Source organism: Mytilus trossulus, chromosome 14, assembly GCF_036588685.1.
Source record: "Mytilus trossulus isolate FHL-02 chromosome 14, PNRI_Mtr1.1.1.hap1, whole genome shotgun sequence".
In the NCBI taxonomy this organism is placed as follows: Eukaryota; Metazoa; Mollusca; class Bivalvia; order Mytilida; family Mytilidae; genus Mytilus; species Mytilus trossulus.
In genome coordinates, this window is record NC_086386.1 from 50,753,246 (window position 1) to 50,773,556 (window position 20,311).

At 31.0% G+C, this 20,311-nt stretch overlaps 1 protein-coding gene across 1 annotated transcript in view; it reads left to right on the top strand.

Moving 5' to 3' along the window:
* LOC134697839 (GRIP and coiled-coil domain-containing protein 2-like) overlaps window positions 1-20,311 on the top strand; it is a 65,155-nt gene that overhangs the window by 35,216 nt on the left and 9,628 nt on the right. Inside the window, exons 17-28 of the mRNA XM_063560125.1 lie at window positions 968-1,114; window positions 1,877-1,966; window positions 4,035-4,187; window positions 6,425-6,514; window positions 8,281-8,385; window positions 8,662-8,675; window positions 9,588-9,699; window positions 11,593-11,697; window positions 16,501-16,605; window positions 17,556-17,648; window positions 19,258-19,362; window positions 20,088-20,180. Of these exons, the coding sequence (XP_063416195.1) occupies window positions 968-1,114; window positions 1,877-1,966; window positions 4,035-4,187; window positions 6,425-6,514; window positions 8,281-8,385; window positions 8,662-8,675; window positions 9,588-9,699; window positions 11,593-11,697; window positions 16,501-16,605; window positions 17,556-17,648; window positions 19,258-19,362; window positions 20,088-20,180 (1,212 nt within the window). The remainder of the gene's footprint in view (window positions 1-967; window positions 1,115-1,876; window positions 1,967-4,034; window positions 4,188-6,424; window positions 6,515-8,280; window positions 8,386-8,661; window positions 8,676-9,587; window positions 9,700-11,592; window positions 11,698-16,500; window positions 16,606-17,555; window positions 17,649-19,257; window positions 19,363-20,087; window positions 20,181-20,311) is intronic.

Here is a 20,311-nt window from a genome sequence, read left to right on the forward strand (position 1 = left end):
ATTGTTGATAAAAATTCTGAACATCCCTGATTACATAGAGAATAATACATGGCAAAATCCGTATCATATGTCGTATCATCCCGAGACATCAATATCAGCCCAAGGGCCTTTAGGCCCGAGGGATGATATTGGTCGAGGGTGATACAGCATGTGATACGGATTTTGCCATGTATTATACGCTTTATCATATATTTCAACAGAAGAGTATTATAATACATGAACTGTTTTTTTATCCATAGCACTGGGTTACCTTCAGTTCTACTTTTGTCTTGTTTCAAAGCCAATAACTGCTCAATTATTTATACGAAGCTCCTGGGTTACCTTACAATCTGTTGTTTTAAAAATATTTTGTTTATTATTGTATTTATTTGAGTGTTTTGTATTTTTTATAGTTGCATTAAGTGTGCCATAAAAAATGTTGTGAAAACTTGATGTTCGTGACGTCACATACAATATGAAAACTTGACGTTTGTGACGTTACATAATAAACAATGACGTCATTAAAAAAATTGACCTTTTTGAGGAAATTTTTTCTTAAGCCCCAAAAAAAAAAAAAAAAAAAATGACTTCATGTAATATTAAAAAAAAAAAAAAAAAAAAAAAAGGTATGCGATACAGGTTTTACCATGCGATACAGGTTTAGCTATGCAATACGGGGTATGCGATACAGGGTAAGTGATACAGACTGGAAAAACGAACCTTTATCAGATATACAAAATAGCTGTATTTTGTACTAAATATATGATAAATCAAAATAACTAATAGTATTAAGTGGACTGACCTCTTTCCAAGTCTTGACTCTCAATCTTACCCACTCAATCTATTAAAAAATAAATAATTAAATAATTAAAATTAGATCTTGCATGCATGTAAGTGATCAAGCATGAAAAAGTTGGAAAGTGTGGATTTATAATTTTAATTTAATAGAACAATACTAACTTTACAAACATCATTTTTATTTCTAAAGGCTAGTAGCAGGAGCAGCTCAACATGGTACATATGAAGTGATGCAGCTGAAACAGGATTTAGAGACTTGCAAGCTTCAGAAAAAATCTGTAGAAAATGATCGTGATGATCTGCAAAAAGATATTGTTGAACTTGAGAAGCAATTACAGTAAGTTTTGATTCAAATTTAGTAAAAGGAGAATGCATGGAGGTTAGGGTTAAATAGTAATGATACAGCAACCAAACAACACAAGATAGCTAAATCATACTTACAGAAATATATAAAAACAAAAATTTTCGACTTATGTTTCTAAAAAAATAAGCAATAAAAGAAAATCTGACATGTATAAAAATGGTCAGCACAACAAGTTCTATCAACCACAAGGTGAGCAATACAGGCACTGGTATGACTCTTGTTCTTTACAACTTCTAGAGTTATGCCCCCAGAGTTTAGGGGTTTATTTTAGTATCCTGATGCATTATTGAAGAGACTAATTTCTTCTACTATAAAATATTATATTGTTATATTCTATTATTAACTACTAATTAATAAGAGACAGTGTTGATTGAAATTACAAACTTTAATATCTTGTAAGGTCATGGTAAATTATTATTCTGATAGTGATATGACATTCTCTTTGAATACATTCCCTTATAAAATACAAATATCTTGTATGTCAGCTGATCAACTAATGATTTGTTTTGGCTGTTCCAACCATACTCCCACTGCTTTTGCATGTGTTAAAATATTTAGCATAAAAGGCCAACCAGTGGTAAAATCACTACAGATTCAAGTCCTATGAATTATTTCTTAAAGTAAAATATATTGTGATTTGACAAACTTATGATGCTTATATTTCCATGAAGTTGTTCCTACTAAAGTTATTGGACTTTATAAAAACTGAAAGTGATAGTTATTATTGATTTTCAGATCCAGGAGTATGAACTCAAGTTTACGAGAGTTGGAGGATGAAAGGAACACAGATAATCTTCAGAGGCAAATTAAGGATTTTGAAGATAGGTAATGTACAGTGATGCTGGAAAATTATCATATAAAATACCATACTAAACAAAACTGTAGTATCTATTATGTCTATTGCAATATGTTTATAATTGAGAGAAAAAAAAATTACAGTAGAATAATAAAACATGATTTAAAATTTCAGTAGTGATTTTCCTGCTCAAACTTTTTCACTGGCATTTATATTTTGCCTGATTAGATCTCGCATTTTTAACCGAAATCTACAATTTTAAAAAATACCTTGATTCCCTTTCATTTACCTCATTTTCTAAATAACAAGCATGATAACTAAAACTGAGAATGGAAATAGGGAATATGTCAAAGAGACAACAACCCGACCATAGAAAAAAACCAGCAGAAGGTCACCAACAGGTCTTCAATGTAGCGAGAAATTACCTCACCGGGAGGCATCCTTCAGCTGGCCTGTAAACAAATATATACTTGTTTAGTGATAATGAACGCCATACTAATTTCCAAATTGCACACAAGAAACTAAAATTAAAATGATACAAGACTAACAAAGGCCAGAGGCTCCTGACATGGGATAGACGCAAAAATGCGGCGGGGTTAAATATGTTTGTGAGATCTCAACCCTCCCCCTATACCTCTAGCCAATGTAGAATAGTAAACGCATAACAATAAACATACATTAAAATTCAGTTCAAGAGAAGTCTGAGTCTATTGTCAGAAGATGTAACCAAAGAATATAAGCAAAATGACAATAATACATAAATAACAACAGACTACTAGCAGTTAACTGACATGTCAGTTCAAGACTTCAATTAAACTGACTGAAAGATTATGATTTCATCATATGAACATCAGGCACAATCCTTCCCATTAGGGGTTTAGTATCATACCATCATAACATATATGAGAAGAACATAACCCGTGTCATGCCAACAACTGGTTTTTGAATAAATGTGTTTAGTTCCGATGCAAAGACCCTATAAGTGAAACAATATTTACGCCAAAATATGCAATCTTTAATGGCCTGACAACAGTATCGTAACTATATCCCTTCTTAATAAGTCTATTCAAAGGTTATGTTAGTTTCTGAGGTGAATACTGACACCTTTGTGCTTTATAAAGAATATTTCCATAAAAAATTGGATGTGAAATACCTGAACGTATAAGAAGTCTGCATGTTGAGCTTTATTTAAGAATGATGTCCTTATATCGATGATAAAATTTAGTAAATGTTTTGACTAGTTTGTGATAACTAATACCGTGGTGTAATAATTTTTCAGTAATACATAAATTTTTCTCGTTAAAATCTAAAACATTGTTACATACACAAGCGAATCGTACAAGTTGAGATATATAAACACTGTAAGATGGTAACAAGGGAATGTCACCATCTAAAAATGGATGATTAACGATAGGAAATGAAAAATCATCTCTGTTATCATAATTTTTAGTATTCAGCTTTCCGTTAGTGATATAGATATCAAGATTGAGGAAAGGGCAGTGGTCATTGTTAGTATTAGCCCATGTGTTATTTTATGATTTTTCAATAATCTATAACGTTTCTCAAAATTACAAGCGAGACAAAATATTAGTTAACTTTAGCAACTCCTCTTAATTTACAAATACTGATTGAAAATTTCTTTAAGTAAAAAAAGCAGTTTTTCTTTGCATTTCTGTATTCAAGATATTTATCATATATACTTAGCAGTAAATACAGGTAAATTGCATATGTGATACAATTGTTTGTCAATTGGTTTTTCTGAACTCTCCTCAGGCTGATCATCTTTCTGTCCTATTTTAGTATTGCAGAATTGACAAAATTATAAAAAAGTATTCACTTAATTTTGTACGGTAACTAATTTTGTACAGTAACCTATAGTTGTTAATTTCTGTGTCATTTTGGTCACTTGTGGAGAGTTGTGTCAGTGGCAATCATCCACATCTTCTTTTTTTATATTCATAAGTCATATATGTGTCCTATAATTGTCATACAGATCTTCCAACCATAATAACTGATTTAATTTTAATCAAAATAGTAGAATGTGGGCAACAAATGTGATATTATCTCATCAGTTGGAGTGTATGTTTAATTTGATAGGTACAATAATGCTACCACTGAATTACATAAAGCTGAGAAAAAGATTAAAGATCTTAATGAAGTTATTAAAAAGCAGGAGGAGGAAAACAGAGATGTAAATGTAAAACTGATCAAGTCAGAAAAAGAAAAGAAAGATTTAGAGAATCGGTTGAGGTAATTTATATTTTCTTAGAACTGTCTGTTTGTACATCCTCCTTTTGAAGTTATTATAAAATTAAATTTTCCCTCGCCATGCTCATCCAAATTAAAACATTTCTTTACTAAAATCCTTGGTATAATCAATAAAAAAACCTCTAGGTATAGGTTTTATTGCTCACAGTAACTTTTCTCTTTTCTAGCTAGCACTGTTTAATCACATTATATACCAACAAGAACCTGTTAAACAACTACTCTCACTAACCAGTTTTGAACTTATAAATAGTATAATTTAAACACAGGAAATACCCCAAGCCTCAACGAAAAGAAATTTAATGAAACTAGTCTTCATGATCTGACCAAATTCTTATTTAAATTATTGAATAAAAGGAGATATTGTGAAAACATAAGTGAGACGGCCCGAGAACACAGTTATTTAGTAGTGCATTTCTTTTAGACTATAAATTCAAATTTAAAAAATCACACATGCTCTTTCTCAAAAAGATTTTTACAGTGTAGAGTATTACCAGTGAGTCAAATTATATCAAAATTATAGAAACTTCTACCAGCTCTAACTCAAAATATTGACAATTCTGTGTTAAGGGGGTGTAAAATTCAGTTTGACAGCTTCAGACGTGATAAAGTTTGACCTTTTTGAACTGGACCAAATCACTACTTAACATAAAGATTCAGCACCTTTTTTTTTAACATGTAATAACATCACCTACTTAATATTTCATGCATTTAATATCAAGAAATGAATTGGGAAAGTGTATCAAATAAAACATGCAAGTTATACACTGTTTACACTAGGGACTATATTTGTAGACAACACAAACCAAAGGACGATAACTGTGTCCTTGGACCAGACAGGAGCTGAGCAACTTATGAATTTTAGAAATTTAGCTATGTATAGCCAATTAGCAATGGCCCAATTGAGTGCAAAAACAGTCTCTTATACATTATCAAATTCTGTGGCAATTCACTTTTTAGTTTGCAAATTGTAAGAAGGATCCTTCCTTTTAGGACCACTAGGTATATTGACAAATTATCATAAGAAAGTATATCTATGTGTATGCTTAGTCAGTTTTTGTCACATATCATAAAATACATAGGGGTATGTTAAGAAGAAAAATGCCTATAGGTATGTTAAGAAGAAAAATGCCTATAGGTAGATTCATTGTATACGTCATTCATTCATGTCCTTCTTAGCAAATATGTGTTCCTTAACTGGCTGAATTCATGTCATTACTTCGTCTAAACACCACTCATTAACAAATGTCTACAGTACATTTACGTGCAGATATTTAGATAAGGTATATTTAATTTATGTGTACTTTGAAGGTTCTCATGTCTGTCAGACAGTTTTCACTTGACATCAACCTCATTTCATATAACAGTGAACAAGGTGAAGTTTTTGTGGTCAAGTCCATATCTCATTAACTATAAGCAATGAGTCTACTATATTTGGTTTATGGAATGATTGTGAGGAAAATATGCATATGTCCAACTGGCTGGAGACATCTGACCATGACCTCATTCCATGGTTCTGTGGTTAAATTTGAGTTTTTTTTGTTTTTTTCTTAGGCCATAAAAAAAGAATAGGGTTGTTTGCCCTAACCCCACCTACCCTGAAAATAGCTGCCTACTCAAAATCTTTTATTTTCCTGATGTGATTTTTTTTTATTCAGATAGGCATGAAGGCTTATAAACATCTAATAAATAAATTTCTCTTTTCCTAAAAAAAAAGAAGAAAATGCCTACCTACTTACCCACTGTATCCATGTTTGGTAGGGTTTAGGCAAACCAAAATATTTTTTAGTATGGCCTAATACTGTATCAAAAGGTCAACTATTTATAGTGTTCGAAAGTATTTTTGATGAACATGTTAGTCTGGCAGGTTTTATAAGAACTACCTTAACCTCATCTGAAGGGTTGATTGCTCAATGTTAAGTTTTTGCGTTTTTTAAGGTGTATATGCATTTCTGGCTTGGTTAATCTAATCTTGACCCTATTTCATTTGATCATATTAAGTTTATTTGAAACAAATAGTAAAACTTTATTTTTGGGACTAGTACTTTCAACATAAAATAAATGGTCAATAAATCAGGCATTTCAGAATGTTCATTCTAGTAAAAAAGAAACACATTAGTAATCCTCATGCCTAATTTTTCTATTTTCCTATCCTTGATTATATAGTTCAATTGGTTCTCTCTTCATTTCTGTCCAAATGTATTCTGTATGGACTTTTTAAGGTTTAGTGGTTCACAAATACAAGTGGAATTGGATCGAAAGAAGGAAGAGTTGGATGTACTCAGAGGAAGACTTCTCACTGATGAAGAAAAGTAAGTACTAGATATAGTCTTATTAACATATCTTCTAGCATCAGAGTGAGCAACCTGTCACAATCTTTTTTCTTAAATATCATCATCTGAAGGATGTACTGAGGTGATCTTAGGTTAAATCAAGAATTTGAAATTGATACTATAAGCTGGAAGAGTATATTAAGTTAAGGATAAAGATAATTATAGATTATTGGTTTTTTTCTGCACATTGATATCGTAAAATATCAGTCGTGAGCCACAATGTGAACCTTTTGGGCGAGTGAGCGTAACAAACGAGCTGAAAAGTTTTACATTGTGTCGAGCGGCTGATATTTTACGATATCTATATGTAGAAAACCCGATTATCTGTTTATCATTCTATTAATGATCTTTTTTCATCTCCCTAAGACAGTTTTACGCTTGACGAAAGCAAGCTTGATAAAGTCTCCTCGCACATTGAGACGTCGCTGATAATGCCTGGTCTGGTTTTGAAGTCTTGATACGAGAATTACTGAGTGACAGAACAGGGTGATATAGGCGTAAGGAAGGACAATAAGATAAAAATATTGATACCTCACAGAGCTCCTTTTCGAGATATTTGATTTATAAGATATGGTTAAAGTACATCCTTAAAGCTTGTATACAGTGGTCTAATTTAATTATGGCGATATAGATTGTGTATTCATCTTTTCATCTCTTTAAGTGCTCTAGATATTGACTGTTTCTTGTAGTTAAAAGTTCACTGCCAACAAGGGTTTGAAACTCGAATTTGAAGGACGAGGAAAAAATTATTTGCTTGACATTGTACACCTAAGCTTGATGTTTACATTGTCTGTCACATTTCATATACTCTTCTTATCTCGCTGATTGATTAGATTTGATAATACCCAGATTTATAATGGTACATGTATCAAACTTAATTAATATTGATTTGTAACACCATCAAAACAACACTAGAACAATAATTATGGATAAAAAAGGACAAAGCATAACAAAAATCGACCAAAACCAAGCAAATGTGACATCTTAATTGTGTAATTTAGTTTTGATATTTTTATATCCTCCCCTCTCCTTGCTACAGTCTGAAATTTGTTTCTATTTTAAAAAATTGAAACCAAATGTTATAAAACTTATACCCAATGCTTTTTACTATCAAACACAAATCAAGTTCGAAATGTCACTTTTACAGTTCTTGAGTTATGTCCCTTTATATATGTAAAAATTGCAGAATTTGCCATTTCAGCACTCTTATTTCATTTTTCCGCAATTAAATGATCTGAAACTTATATTGAAGGATCAATACCAACAAACATTGGTCAAGTTTAAATTTGGCTGGCTTCATTTTCACTGTTCTGTTATCAGCTTTTATCAAGTTTTAAAGAAAAAAAATAGTTGATACTTGTAGGTTTTAATTTGTACATTAATGACTCTTGCATATTTACCAGAGATGGCATCTATATGGTATAAACACATTCTTCTTTTATTTAAAATACTACAACATTGAATACATACATTGCCATAAAGAAATACAAAATTCATAAAAATAAATCCCCCCCCCCAAAAAAAAAAAAAAAAAATAATATACAAATACAATTTATGTTTCTCTAATGATTATGACAGTGTAAGACATTGATTTGTCAAAAATTGGTTTTGTTTCCTATGGTATTTCAAATAAAACACTGCTTTTAATCCTAATAATAAATATATAATTAAAAACAAAAAACAAAATGTTTTGGTACTTCAGAAATAATCACAGGATAATTGATTAATATTTTATGACCTGTCAGGGTAGTGCAAAGTAGAAAAGAAAAAAACACACTACAGAGGGAAAATGAAGATTTGAAACAGACTTTAAACAATTTATCCAGGCAACTCAAACAGTCTGAAGATAGGTATGTAATATAGATGTTTTTTTTTAAATTTTTACATCATAATTAAGGAGCTTTGAAGTTTAATGTCAATGGGTCAGTAATTTTCATCTTTGCTGTTTTGTCAGTTGTAAGCAAATAAGATGTCAAAAAGTATATATGTGATAAATGAGAAATATTTGATTGGGTTAGGATTTTGTGATGAAATATATTTATGGGTTGTGATATTCACAAGACTTTACTACAAGAATGGGATGTATTTTTGAAATCCCAGCTCCTCAAATGTACCCAATATTTCAGCTTAAGATCCCCCTGTGAGTTTATGACAAATATATGAATATAGATTCAGCTTAATTTTCAAGCCTTGTTGAGCCTTTTGATTATATAACAGTTAATGTAAGAAAGGAGAAAGGAGTATGTTCGATAAGGTCCTAAAATGGCCCCCTTTTTTAGCGTAAATTTCAAATTCGGATTTATCGACCAATATCACGATAAATTACAGCTAATACATTGAACACCGAGGATATAAACCATTTTGTTGAAAATTTTACGTTTCTGCGTTTCATTATGACGTCATAAGTTGTACTCATATTGACTTTTCACGAAAAGGTCAATGAAATTTGGTAAATTTCCATCAATTATTTGACAGGAGACATAGAGCGCATACGTCGATAACAAAGATCTTTTAAAATAATGTCTGTGAAGACATTTCACATGTCTTATTTGAATCTTAAGCTTGTCGACGCCTGTGCTCTATGTTTCCCGGTCCTTTATTTGGTTGAAATCTAGCTGATGTTGTTAAATTTCACCAAAATCCCTTATCTTGACCCTTTTTGGATGTAAAAATCAGGGTGTTAGAATTAAACTTTGACAAAAACAGTTCAGTTTAACTTTCTAACATGTCTTTAAGGCAACTTAAAACATTTATTGTCTTGTAACTATGAACTTTACAATTGGGGCCAAATATGGCCATTACCGAACTTACTCCTTTGTATTGCACATGATTTGGCAAAGAATCTTTTTCTCTGATATTTAGACAAATTTGTCTTTCTTTGTCACTGAATTGTTAAAAGATATATTCTTTCTATGTGATGTCATAAATTTTTTTGTAACTTCACAATAGAAAACTAAAGGCAAGCATTTAATCTTGACCAATAAAGATCTTAGATTTATGTCTATTTATTTTTGTTTGTTTTACATATCCTTTCTTGGTATGTTATACACAGACATATTTGTTTTTCACAGGTTTAAAGAATTATTAGATTCAAAGCAGAGTTCACAGGTTCTACAGAATCAGGTGCAGGATTTGCACAAGGATATCTCAGAATTGAACAAAAGGTGAGGATAATATCAAAAGAACATATAATATTTCTGTGAGATAAAGTGAATTTCAGCTTCCATTTTATCAATTGTAAGATATTTTAGAATAGATTTTTGTCAGATGGTCTGCATATGAAAGCAGTGCCTTGTCCTATAATGGTTTTCTTTTATAAATTGTTGCTTGGATGGAGTATCTATATATGAGAAGATGTAGACAAGTGGTAATTACACAGCAACTCAACAGTGCAAGAAAAAAAAAAAAAAAAAAAAAAAATAATTGGTTCAACAACAAAAAAAAAAAGAAAAAAAAAAAGACTTCTTCTCAGTTCTTATTCTAATGTTATAATCATTTTATCACAAAATATAACTTCATGAGAATATTTAAAGGTAAGATATCAAGATGTCTCCAAATGATGCCTCTTTCAATTTCAGAATTTTAACTCTTTCTAGCACTGCTGACCTTGTCCTCCAATAACACCTACATGTTTCTTCTTATCTGCAACAAACTTGGTTCATAGTAAGATCCTAATATACAGATTGCATGTAGATAGGATGCTATAATCTAGAGGGTTTTCTATTAGTCATGTCTCTTTGATCTCAGACAATGTTTGTTGAAAATGCTCACAAACCAAGGTGGTCAACACTAACCCTTCGAGCCTCTAGTTCATACCTGTCAACTCACCCGTTTTTTGCGGGTGACACCCGTTATTTTCACCTCTCACCCGGGAGTTTTTCTTTACCCGGCGGGTCCCGGGAATTTTAGTCTTTTTAAAACATTACCCGTTTCACCCGGATTTCTGACCGGAATTGTTTCCGGTATTTAGAAGTAATACGACCTTCGGTTTTATCGGTCTTTTTCAATGTAACCAAAAGTCAAAATGTAGGACTGTTTACCTGAGCTTCATAACGATATTTTCAAGGTAACATTAGTTTTTTAGTGAGTATTATTCAGTTAATTAAATTAAAAAATAGTTTGTCATTTCAAAATTATGTCGGAAAGAAAGCGGTCCCTGTCAGTACAAGATGAATGATGAAGTGACAACACAGCTACAAGATGAGTTCAGTGACTATCAGTTGACCCCATTAGATGAACTTACACTTTGCACTTTCCCTGAAACTGACATTGGTACATTTTGGGGAGAAATGTCCAAGTTGCATGACATTTTTCTTAACAAGCCAAGATTTTTTGTTTTGTCAAAACTTGCTAAAACATTACTGGTTTTGCCAAACAGCAATGCAGACGAATGCTAGTCAATTCGTTCCAAGTCCGATTCGTTCCAGACCAGTTAGTTCCAGATTTGGACAATTCGTACCAAAGTCAAAGTTTAGTAAAGAAAATAGCTACAGAGTTTAGGGCTGATCTTAATAAGGATACACTGTGTGCTCTTCTCTCTTGTAAAATGAATACACATTTGCATTGCTATGAACTGAAACCAAGTGCAGTTCTTTTAAAGAATGCCAAGTCTGCTACTATGGAATATAACAATAGTCTGAAATAAACTTGTATACATGTTCTAACTGTTTCATATACATATTGACTATATAAATTATATGTAAACATATTTTTGTTCTTCAATTGAGCCCGCAAAATTTCGTACGCGTTATGACCTGAGATTTTTTTTCTCAATGCAGGTCATGACCTGACTTTTCATTTTCAGAGGTTGACAGGTATGCTAGTTTCTATTTATGTTATTTTTTTTAACATGAACATCAGTAATAGTTGGATAATGAAGATCTATTCAAAATGATCCAGATGGTTTTTATACTTGAGAACCCTTAGAGAATTCATATTGATTTCTATGATATAATTATTGCCTTTTAAACTATTGATTATATATGGAAGTAACACAACATGCAAACACACACGTAAACTGTAATTAACTTATTTCCTATTCTTTCAATGATTTATAGAATTAAGAACAGTAAAGAAGAAAACATTGGTATACAGAAAGAGAATACAAAACTAAAAGAAGATGTTCAGAAATTATTTATTCAACTTGAAGAATCAGTGTCAAGGTTTGTATAACATGAAATTGGAATTACAAATGTATTAATAATTGATTTCAACCATTTCCTTGTACACTAATATTATATAAATATGTAGTTTTTACCCCATACAATTTTTTGCATTTATATAGTAAATGGCATGCATATATAAAGAATTGTGGATTTGTTATATCTAATTTCATATGAGGCAGTTTAAACTTCACTATAACAATAATGGTGTAAAGGGCAAATGAGAATTAAAATAAAGAATGAGATTATACAAGTAATTATAATTATCTTTTATGCTAATTAATGTGAATGCTTGTACTAATTGCTACAGGTTATGAAATGTCATTTTAATTAGAGTATTGTTACAAACTTCACATGTTAAATAAGTACTTTAATGTCTTTTCTTTCAAAATTTAGTAGTTGTAAACTTTGTTGAACATCCAGATAGAACATGAGCAGGTACAGTAGGAGATATAATGTAATGTTGACATTGTTCCCTGTTATACTGGTACTTTGGGCCTAAATTAAAATATTGTTTGTTTTCCCAATCTCGACCCTGCCAAGCTAGGTGTGGGTAGGTAGGTAGTGAAATAATTTTATTTTTCCAAAAAGCTTGATAATTATTGGATGATCCGGCAAGCCTGAAAATCCAAAATGAATAGAATAATATTTGAATACTCAGTTTTGACAATAATATTTGAATAGTTTTGACAATAATGTTTGAATAGTTTTGACAATAATATTTTTTTTGAATAGTTTTGACAATAATATTTGAATAGTTTTGACAATAATATTTGAATAGTTTTGACAATAATATTTGAATAGTTTTGACAATAATATTTGAATAGTTTTGACAGCAAAATTTTATGAGTAGCACCAATTTTGCAGGGTCGATCGGGATTGGGGAAACAAACAATATTTTATTTTAGGCGGTGGCTTGGAATTTCAACAACCAGTTCCTATAATCAATGTCATAAATGACTTAAATGTTTTTCTAATGATTTTCCAAATAAAACCACATGACCCTGTAATATTTAGAGAGCATCAGATATGAAATTAATATTTTTTTTAATAAGTTGGGACTAATATTTAAATAGAAGGTGTTTGATAGTCTAAATGATATCTTTTATAATAATTATTGCGAAGCCTATCATAGTTTTCCACAGATTCACCTGCAAGTTACCTGTCCATTTAAATTTTTGTAAGTTCAATTGTCCCATCTAACAAATACAACAGGTAATGTTCTCTGTTTAGTTTATTCAATCACTGGTGGTAAGCAGATGGTCGTAACTAAAAGTTACGACCATCCGTCGATGGGAAACAACTCTAGGGATAAGTTTTTCTTTTCCGATTTTCGTGCACTAAAGGTTCATTTGAACCAAACCGCTTGTCTCATACATACTATTCGGCAGTCCGGTGAGATTAAAACCAAATTTAATGCATTAAAACATTCCAATTTTCGTGAAATAGTCATTCAAAAATTCAAGCATGATGATCGTAACTAAAAAGACAATAATATTGAGGATGGTCGTAACGTAAGTTTGTGATGGTCGTAACTCTATTTTAAATAAGACCGAATAAGGCAAGTCAAGAGTATTAATCGTGTCTTTTATTATATACATACTAGTATTTTATATGATGAATTTCTGAAGATTTTTTTTTCATTTTTTACATACAATGTAAAATAAAGCAATTTCAATGCGTGTAACACTTAAAAAGTTTTCAAATATTAGTTTGGGGGGAATTTTGATTTAAGTTCAAATTAAAATTCCAAATTTTTTAAATGTCTTGGACCGAACCAGTCAAGAGTTCTAAACGTATCTTTTGTTATATGAATATATCATATATCATATTATATATTTGTGAAGTTGTTTTCACCAAATATTAGGAATACGTGTAAGGAAGAAAATTGGAACGAATCAAACGAAACAATACAAAATGAAATGAACAGTCATATATACTGAAAATATAATGTATAAAGTTAACAAAGAGGCAAATAGTTGAATTAATAACATTAACAGTACCAATTTTCTTGCACCAGATGCGCATTTCGACAATACATGTCTCTTCAGTGATGCTCGTGGCCAAAATATTTGAAATCCAAAGATGTAAGCGGTTAAATTCATTGACAATGTAAATTTCTCAAAAGTGGAGAAATCATTTTAAAACAAGAAACACAGCTCTGTTATGATACATAAGTCGAAAAAAGTTAAATCACAAAAATACTGAACTTAGAGGAAAAACAATTCGGAAAGTCCATAATCACATGGCAACATCAAATAACAAAAAAGCATTAATAAGGAGTCAAAATAAGCTTAAAATATTGATAGGTTATGACGGTCGTTATCGACACTAGAGCATACTCGCGAATTTGCAGGTCCGTACCTGAGTTAAAGAACATACGCTTTATTTTTAGCCTAGATGCTTAGACATCATATTGTTGTGTGGTGAAATCAAGCTGATAATCAGGTGCACAGTAATGTCCAATTATGAAGTCCATGAGTAGCTTGTAGCCATTCATACAATGTAAACATATAACTTACAAAATGATTTTCAACCTGCATACCGGGATTTGTATGTAATAGTTGCCTCAGTACATTTAGTTTGACCTAAATCCTTGTAACATTATCCTGGTTACAAGATTAAGCCTGGCTACAAACTAGTAGTTTAATCTTAAAGTCAGTGCATGTAGCAGTGTAATATATATATTATCAACAATATTCCTACTTTGGAGGTTAACACATTGTTTATTGCGACACCATGGATTCAGTTTTCATTCCGTACCAATACTTAGAACTAATATCAATGATATACAGCAATATATAATCGTTATGTAATCGATAAAAAATAACGACAACACGTAATAAAATCCTTGAATGAGTTCAAAATCGTAGCAGCTACGTAGCCGCTTTCAATATCTATGTAACAACTAGTCTGTTACAAGCTACATGTTCAATAGTCAAAATCACGAAGCAGTACGTAGCAGCTACGATATTGAACTCAACCCTGGCTCAGAAGTGCATTTGTGGATTCTATTTCCTCATGAATGACCAAAAGACGAATGTTTGAAGGCCAATAGTTTATAAGACAATACCAATTTAAAACCAAGGAGTAAACAAAGACTCAAAGGCTCAAAGACTTATAAGAACTGCAATAGATGATTTAAAGATGATTGTTCAGAATTGTACGTTTAATGATTTCATCTGCCGACATGATTGCAGATAAAAAAAATTCGTAAATAAAAAAAATACTGAAAACAAATATAAGGGAATACACGTGCATTTAATAATCTCATGCCTTAACGTACAATAAAAAATATATTAATTCGCAACCCTAACATACTTTTTGGCTTAATGCAAGTTGATTAGTTTTCACTGTTGCTCCTAAATTATGAGCGTTTGAAATCCATCAGAAGTGTGTATGTTTAAAAATTCTCTAGCTCAATTTCTGTATATCATTACCAGAGTAACAAATAATATTGTTTGTAGCAAATCATAGATCTATATTACGTGTGAGTCTATTACCTTTACAATTAAAATACATTAATAAAAGTGTGTCTAAATACTCGAGTTACGGTCATCTTTCAAAGTTACGACCATCTTGTGTCGGTTACGACCATCATCCAAAATACTATAGTTGAAGTTACGACCATCACACATTTAAAGTTACGACCATCATGCTTGAATTATTGAATGACTATTTGACGAAAATTGAAATGTTTTAATGCATCATATTTGATTTTGATATCACCGGACTGCCGAATAGCATGTACGAGACAAGGGGTTTGGTTCAAATGAACCTGTTAGTGCACGAAAATCGGAAAAGAAAAACTTATCCCTAGAGTTGTCTCCCATCTCCAGATGGTCGTAACTTTTAGTTACGACCATCCCCTTACCACCAGTGTTCAATGGGACCTTTAAATTTCTTGCAAGAGAAATCTATCACTCACTGATTAATTTACCTGAACAAAAAATTGAACTGTCAATGATGGAAATACATGTACAAATAAGTAATTATAAAAGTGCATGTGATGTTGTCATACCTGCCAACTTTTGAAAATGCCCATGGGGGTTTTAGCGCGCGACAACAATTTCAATGGTTACAATTCTTCGCAACGACTGTTTTGCCCGTGCTGTTTTGTAGTCTAGAAAAATTGTAATATGTTTATAGTACCCTTATTGCCTTTCTATTTGAATGAAAATAAAATATTATAAAGAACAGTTGTATTTATTCAATCAATAACACATTTTCAATTTGTTTGATATAAACACTGATTTAAAAATTAAAAAGTTGATATCTGATCAAATTTCAACATTTTACCTATTAAAATTTGCTATTTTTTAGTCTGTTCAAAAATAAAAACTTAAAATGATAATGTTTAAATAAAGGTCTTCATAAATGTATTCTTTGTAACTGAAAAACCATGAGAAACATGCAGATTCTTTAAAACATAAAGGCATGCAGTACTTATAAAAAATCAGAAATAAACTTTTATAATTAAATCAGTGCTTATATTGAACAGACTGAATATATATTATTGATATTGAATAAATATTGTATCACTGGCAGTTTATGTGAGTTTATGCATGTATTTCAATCAACAAAGAAGATTTTTTTTTATCAGGCAAATTAATCAATGAGTGATAGATTTCTCCTAGAAGAAATTTAAATGTCCAAGTGAATAAACTACACAGAGAACAAGAGCTATTGTATTGATTCAATGGGACAGGTAAACTTGCAAAAGTTTAAATACCTTGGTATAGAACAGACGACTCTGTGGAAAACTTTCATTTGGTTCGCTATAAGTAAACAAATATTTTTCAGGTTAAAAATCAGCAAGGATGAAACATCTTCCTTCCAGAAAAATAATGCAGAACTTGAAAGACTACTGCAAGAAAAATCAAAGCAACTAAAATCATTAGACGCAAGGTAAATATTTATCAAAACTTATTTGTTAAGTTCATCAAAATAAGACTGGTCCCAGAAATTGAGGTTTCATAGGGTAAGCTACTATTTTATGTTGTTAGTCTATCTGTCATTCTGTCTGTCAGTCTATTCATCAGTCCTACTTTTGTCATAGCAACACCTCCGAAATTACACATACATGTATGAAGTGAGTAAAGCTCAATAAGTAATTAAATAATTTTTTTGAGCGTTATGGCCCTTTTAACCAAGAATTCAGGCCTCAATTTACAACTGCAACACTTGCTCATTGCAACTCCGCCAAAAACACAACACAATTTCATAAAACTTTATAGAAAATAATTACATGATATGTAGATTTGTAGATATGCATATCCACAATACATATTATCAGTAGTCTGTCGTAGGAGTTATGAGTCTTTGAACTTGGGATTCTGTTGAGGTTTTGTTAGCCCAATGTCAATGTGGGGCCAAAGGGTAGGTGAGTTTGCTCACAAAAGTTATTTAATATTACCTTTGACAAAACCAATTATTCACCGTTTATTCTGGTGCATTCATGATGTACATCTAGCTCATATTATAACATGATCCTGTTCGTCATGCTTAAAATTATGTTTTCCCATGTTTTATGGTTTGTGTTCTAAAAAATAACAAATATCAGCACATTAAAAAATGAATATGCATGACTGTAAAAAGTGATATAAAGAGGGAGAAAAAGATTTTGCATTATGCAATTTTAGTAATTTTCCAAACCAGGATTTATATGACTAAATTTATTTCAATGCAATTTGATACATGCTAATTTTTGTTGCATGTACATTATATATGTGAAAGCCAAACCCTGCCTAACTTCATGTATAAATATTATACTATTCAGACAAATTTATCTATCATATATTTGGTTTCCAATAACACATCAAGTTTGCATCATACTTACATATTTTTCCTTATTGAAGGTTCCGAGATATATCAGGTTCAATAGAAAATGCAGAAGACCTTCAGAGAAGAATTAATACTCTAGAGCTTGAAATGTCACAATTAAATACAAAGTGAGTATTCTTTCTGTTTCTAACAATGTTTAACCCTTTCAACGCTACACAAAAAAATAGAAAAATGGTTGCTGCTGCTGCATTTTTTGTGTGTTCATTCATTAGAACAGTATATTCCTTTTCAGACTGCTGTATCTTTTTTTATTATAAGAGATACAGAGAAAGTTATTGCATGAAAAATGCTCAGGAGAGTATGAACTGTAATGTTAGGCAGTTATTTCAGTAAAATTTTTATCAGGTTACCTGCATTTTCAGGTAATTAACAGGTAAAAGGTGTAATTTATTACATTTGTGTTGAATTTTGAATAAAAACTACTTTTAGTCTTCATCTATTTTGTTGTTTTATCTGCCATATAATAAAGAAGACATCAATTGCTCGATTTCGTAGCGCATTGCACCATACACAACGGATTATGTAATCGTGGCACAAAAATCAGTGGCTCCGTTCTCAAAATTTTCAGTCAACCTCCGTTTTCCCCCCTTTTTCTACGTCTCGTAATGATCGATCAAATCATATTTCCCACACGAATTGAAAGTAATAAACACGTTCAGGTAACAAGAAACCTTTTAACTAATCCTCGTTGTAAGTTTCCCCATAGAAATGCTGAAATATTTCCATATTTACAGTTTCGTTTCCGATTTCCGCCATTTGCATTTGTCAAAATATTTGTTTTTATTCTCCTTCAATTATCCTTCTACTGCATAATTTTACAATAAAAATTGCCGGGATTTCAAGCGCAAATGAGACCTTGTATATCCTCGATTCATACAAGGAAAAATTAGAGAGGACCCGAATGAAAACCGAATGGTTTAAGAGTCCTTACGAAAAATCCGTTGTCATCGCGGCATATGCCGCGAATAGCAGTGGCGGACGGCGTATGTCATCGTGGCATATGCCGTGTATAGCATTGATAGGGTTAATATAAAATTTAACAGTCCTAAATATATCATAAAAGTATATAATAAATGTTTATATAAAGTGATATGATAGATCATTCTATACATATCTGGAATAGAATGATCTATCATATCACTTCATATAAACATTTATTATATACTGTTAAATTTTCAGTGCCTAATTTTGTTATGCCCCACCTACGGTAGAAGAGGGGCATTATGTTTTCTGGTCTGTGGCTCCGTTCGTTTGTTCGTTCATCAGTCTGTTCGTTTGTTCGACCCTCTTCAGGTTAAAGTTTTTGGTCAAGGTAGTTTTTGATGAAGCTGAAGTCCAATCAACTTGAAACTTAGTTTACTTGTTGCTTATGATATGATCTTTCTAATTTTAAAGCCAAATTAGAGTTTTGACCCCAATTTCATGGTCCATTGAACATGGAAAATGATAGTGCGAGTGGGGCATCATTGTACTTAGAACACATTCTTGTTAAATGTTGTTTTCATTTAATCCATATATATATATATGAAGGGCAAAACAATTTTTTTTAAGAATTCTTAATCTCACAGCTTAAATTCATTTTTGTTAAGACAGTTGGTGTTATAATGAGTAGTTCCTTGTTTGGCTGACTTTAAAGATAACTAGATTTTAACAAAATTGTCCTTATGTTATGCATAAAGGAATTAATATGCATAATTCTGATGTATTTATTGTTAGATTATCTGTCATAAAGGATGAGAACTTGACATTACAAAAAGACAATAAAGATTTGAAAAACAGAGTTCAAGAAAAATCAAAACAATTGAAAACGGCTGAAGAAAGGTAAGTGATGTAAAAGGAGTTCCTATGGGAAATTGCAAAGTCTATATTGACAGAAATGCAACCCCGAAAATAACAAACTAGAAAGGTTTGTGATTTTTAAAATGCATGTATTTTATTTTGATAATGATTACAAATACAAACAAGTCTGTCCTAATATGTTGCAGATAAAAATGCATGAAACAGTAAGCAAATCAAACACAGGTTCTTGCAGGTATTAATCATTTTTTTTTTAATATAGGATTTCGCTATATTTTTCTATAAATCATATACTTAATAGAAAAATGAAATAAAAAAATGGGGTTTTTGCACTAAAGGGAGATAATTTTGAGCTTTTTCAATGATATAAACATTTTAAAAGTCATCTGGGGAAAATCAAAATAATGCAATAACTAATAGTGTAAGATAAAATGTGAAATGAAAAAACAAATATTTAATTTTTTGCTGATTTTTTTTTACCCACCAGCCTTCTTAATGGAAAAACAAAGGGTATAGGGTATCCATCTACAGAAAAAAATCCAACAACTCAAATAGCAAGGGAACAGCATTTTTAATGAACATTTTTTTTTTCAAAGTCACATTAAGGCCTTTAACAAAGAACAAAACAAATTTTCTCCTCTTTACATTTATTAAGTGTTCATGCAGATTTCTTAATCATTGTATTCAGTACATTACTTTCATTTTTATTTTGTTCTTGTTTTATTCAAAATGGTTTATATTCTATAAAGGTTGCAAGAGAATTCAAGAGAATTTGAAGGAATGCATTCATTAAAAAGAAGGCTAGAAAACCTACAGACAGACAATGCAGAGTTAGAAAACAGGTAACTTTAATTTTCTTCTTTTTTGATTCGTATGTGTAACAAAAAGGTCAATTGTAAGTATCCTGACTTTTTTAAAGATAATATTGCATTTCAGATTAATTTTTTTGTTTATTATGATTTTTCGGCTTTAT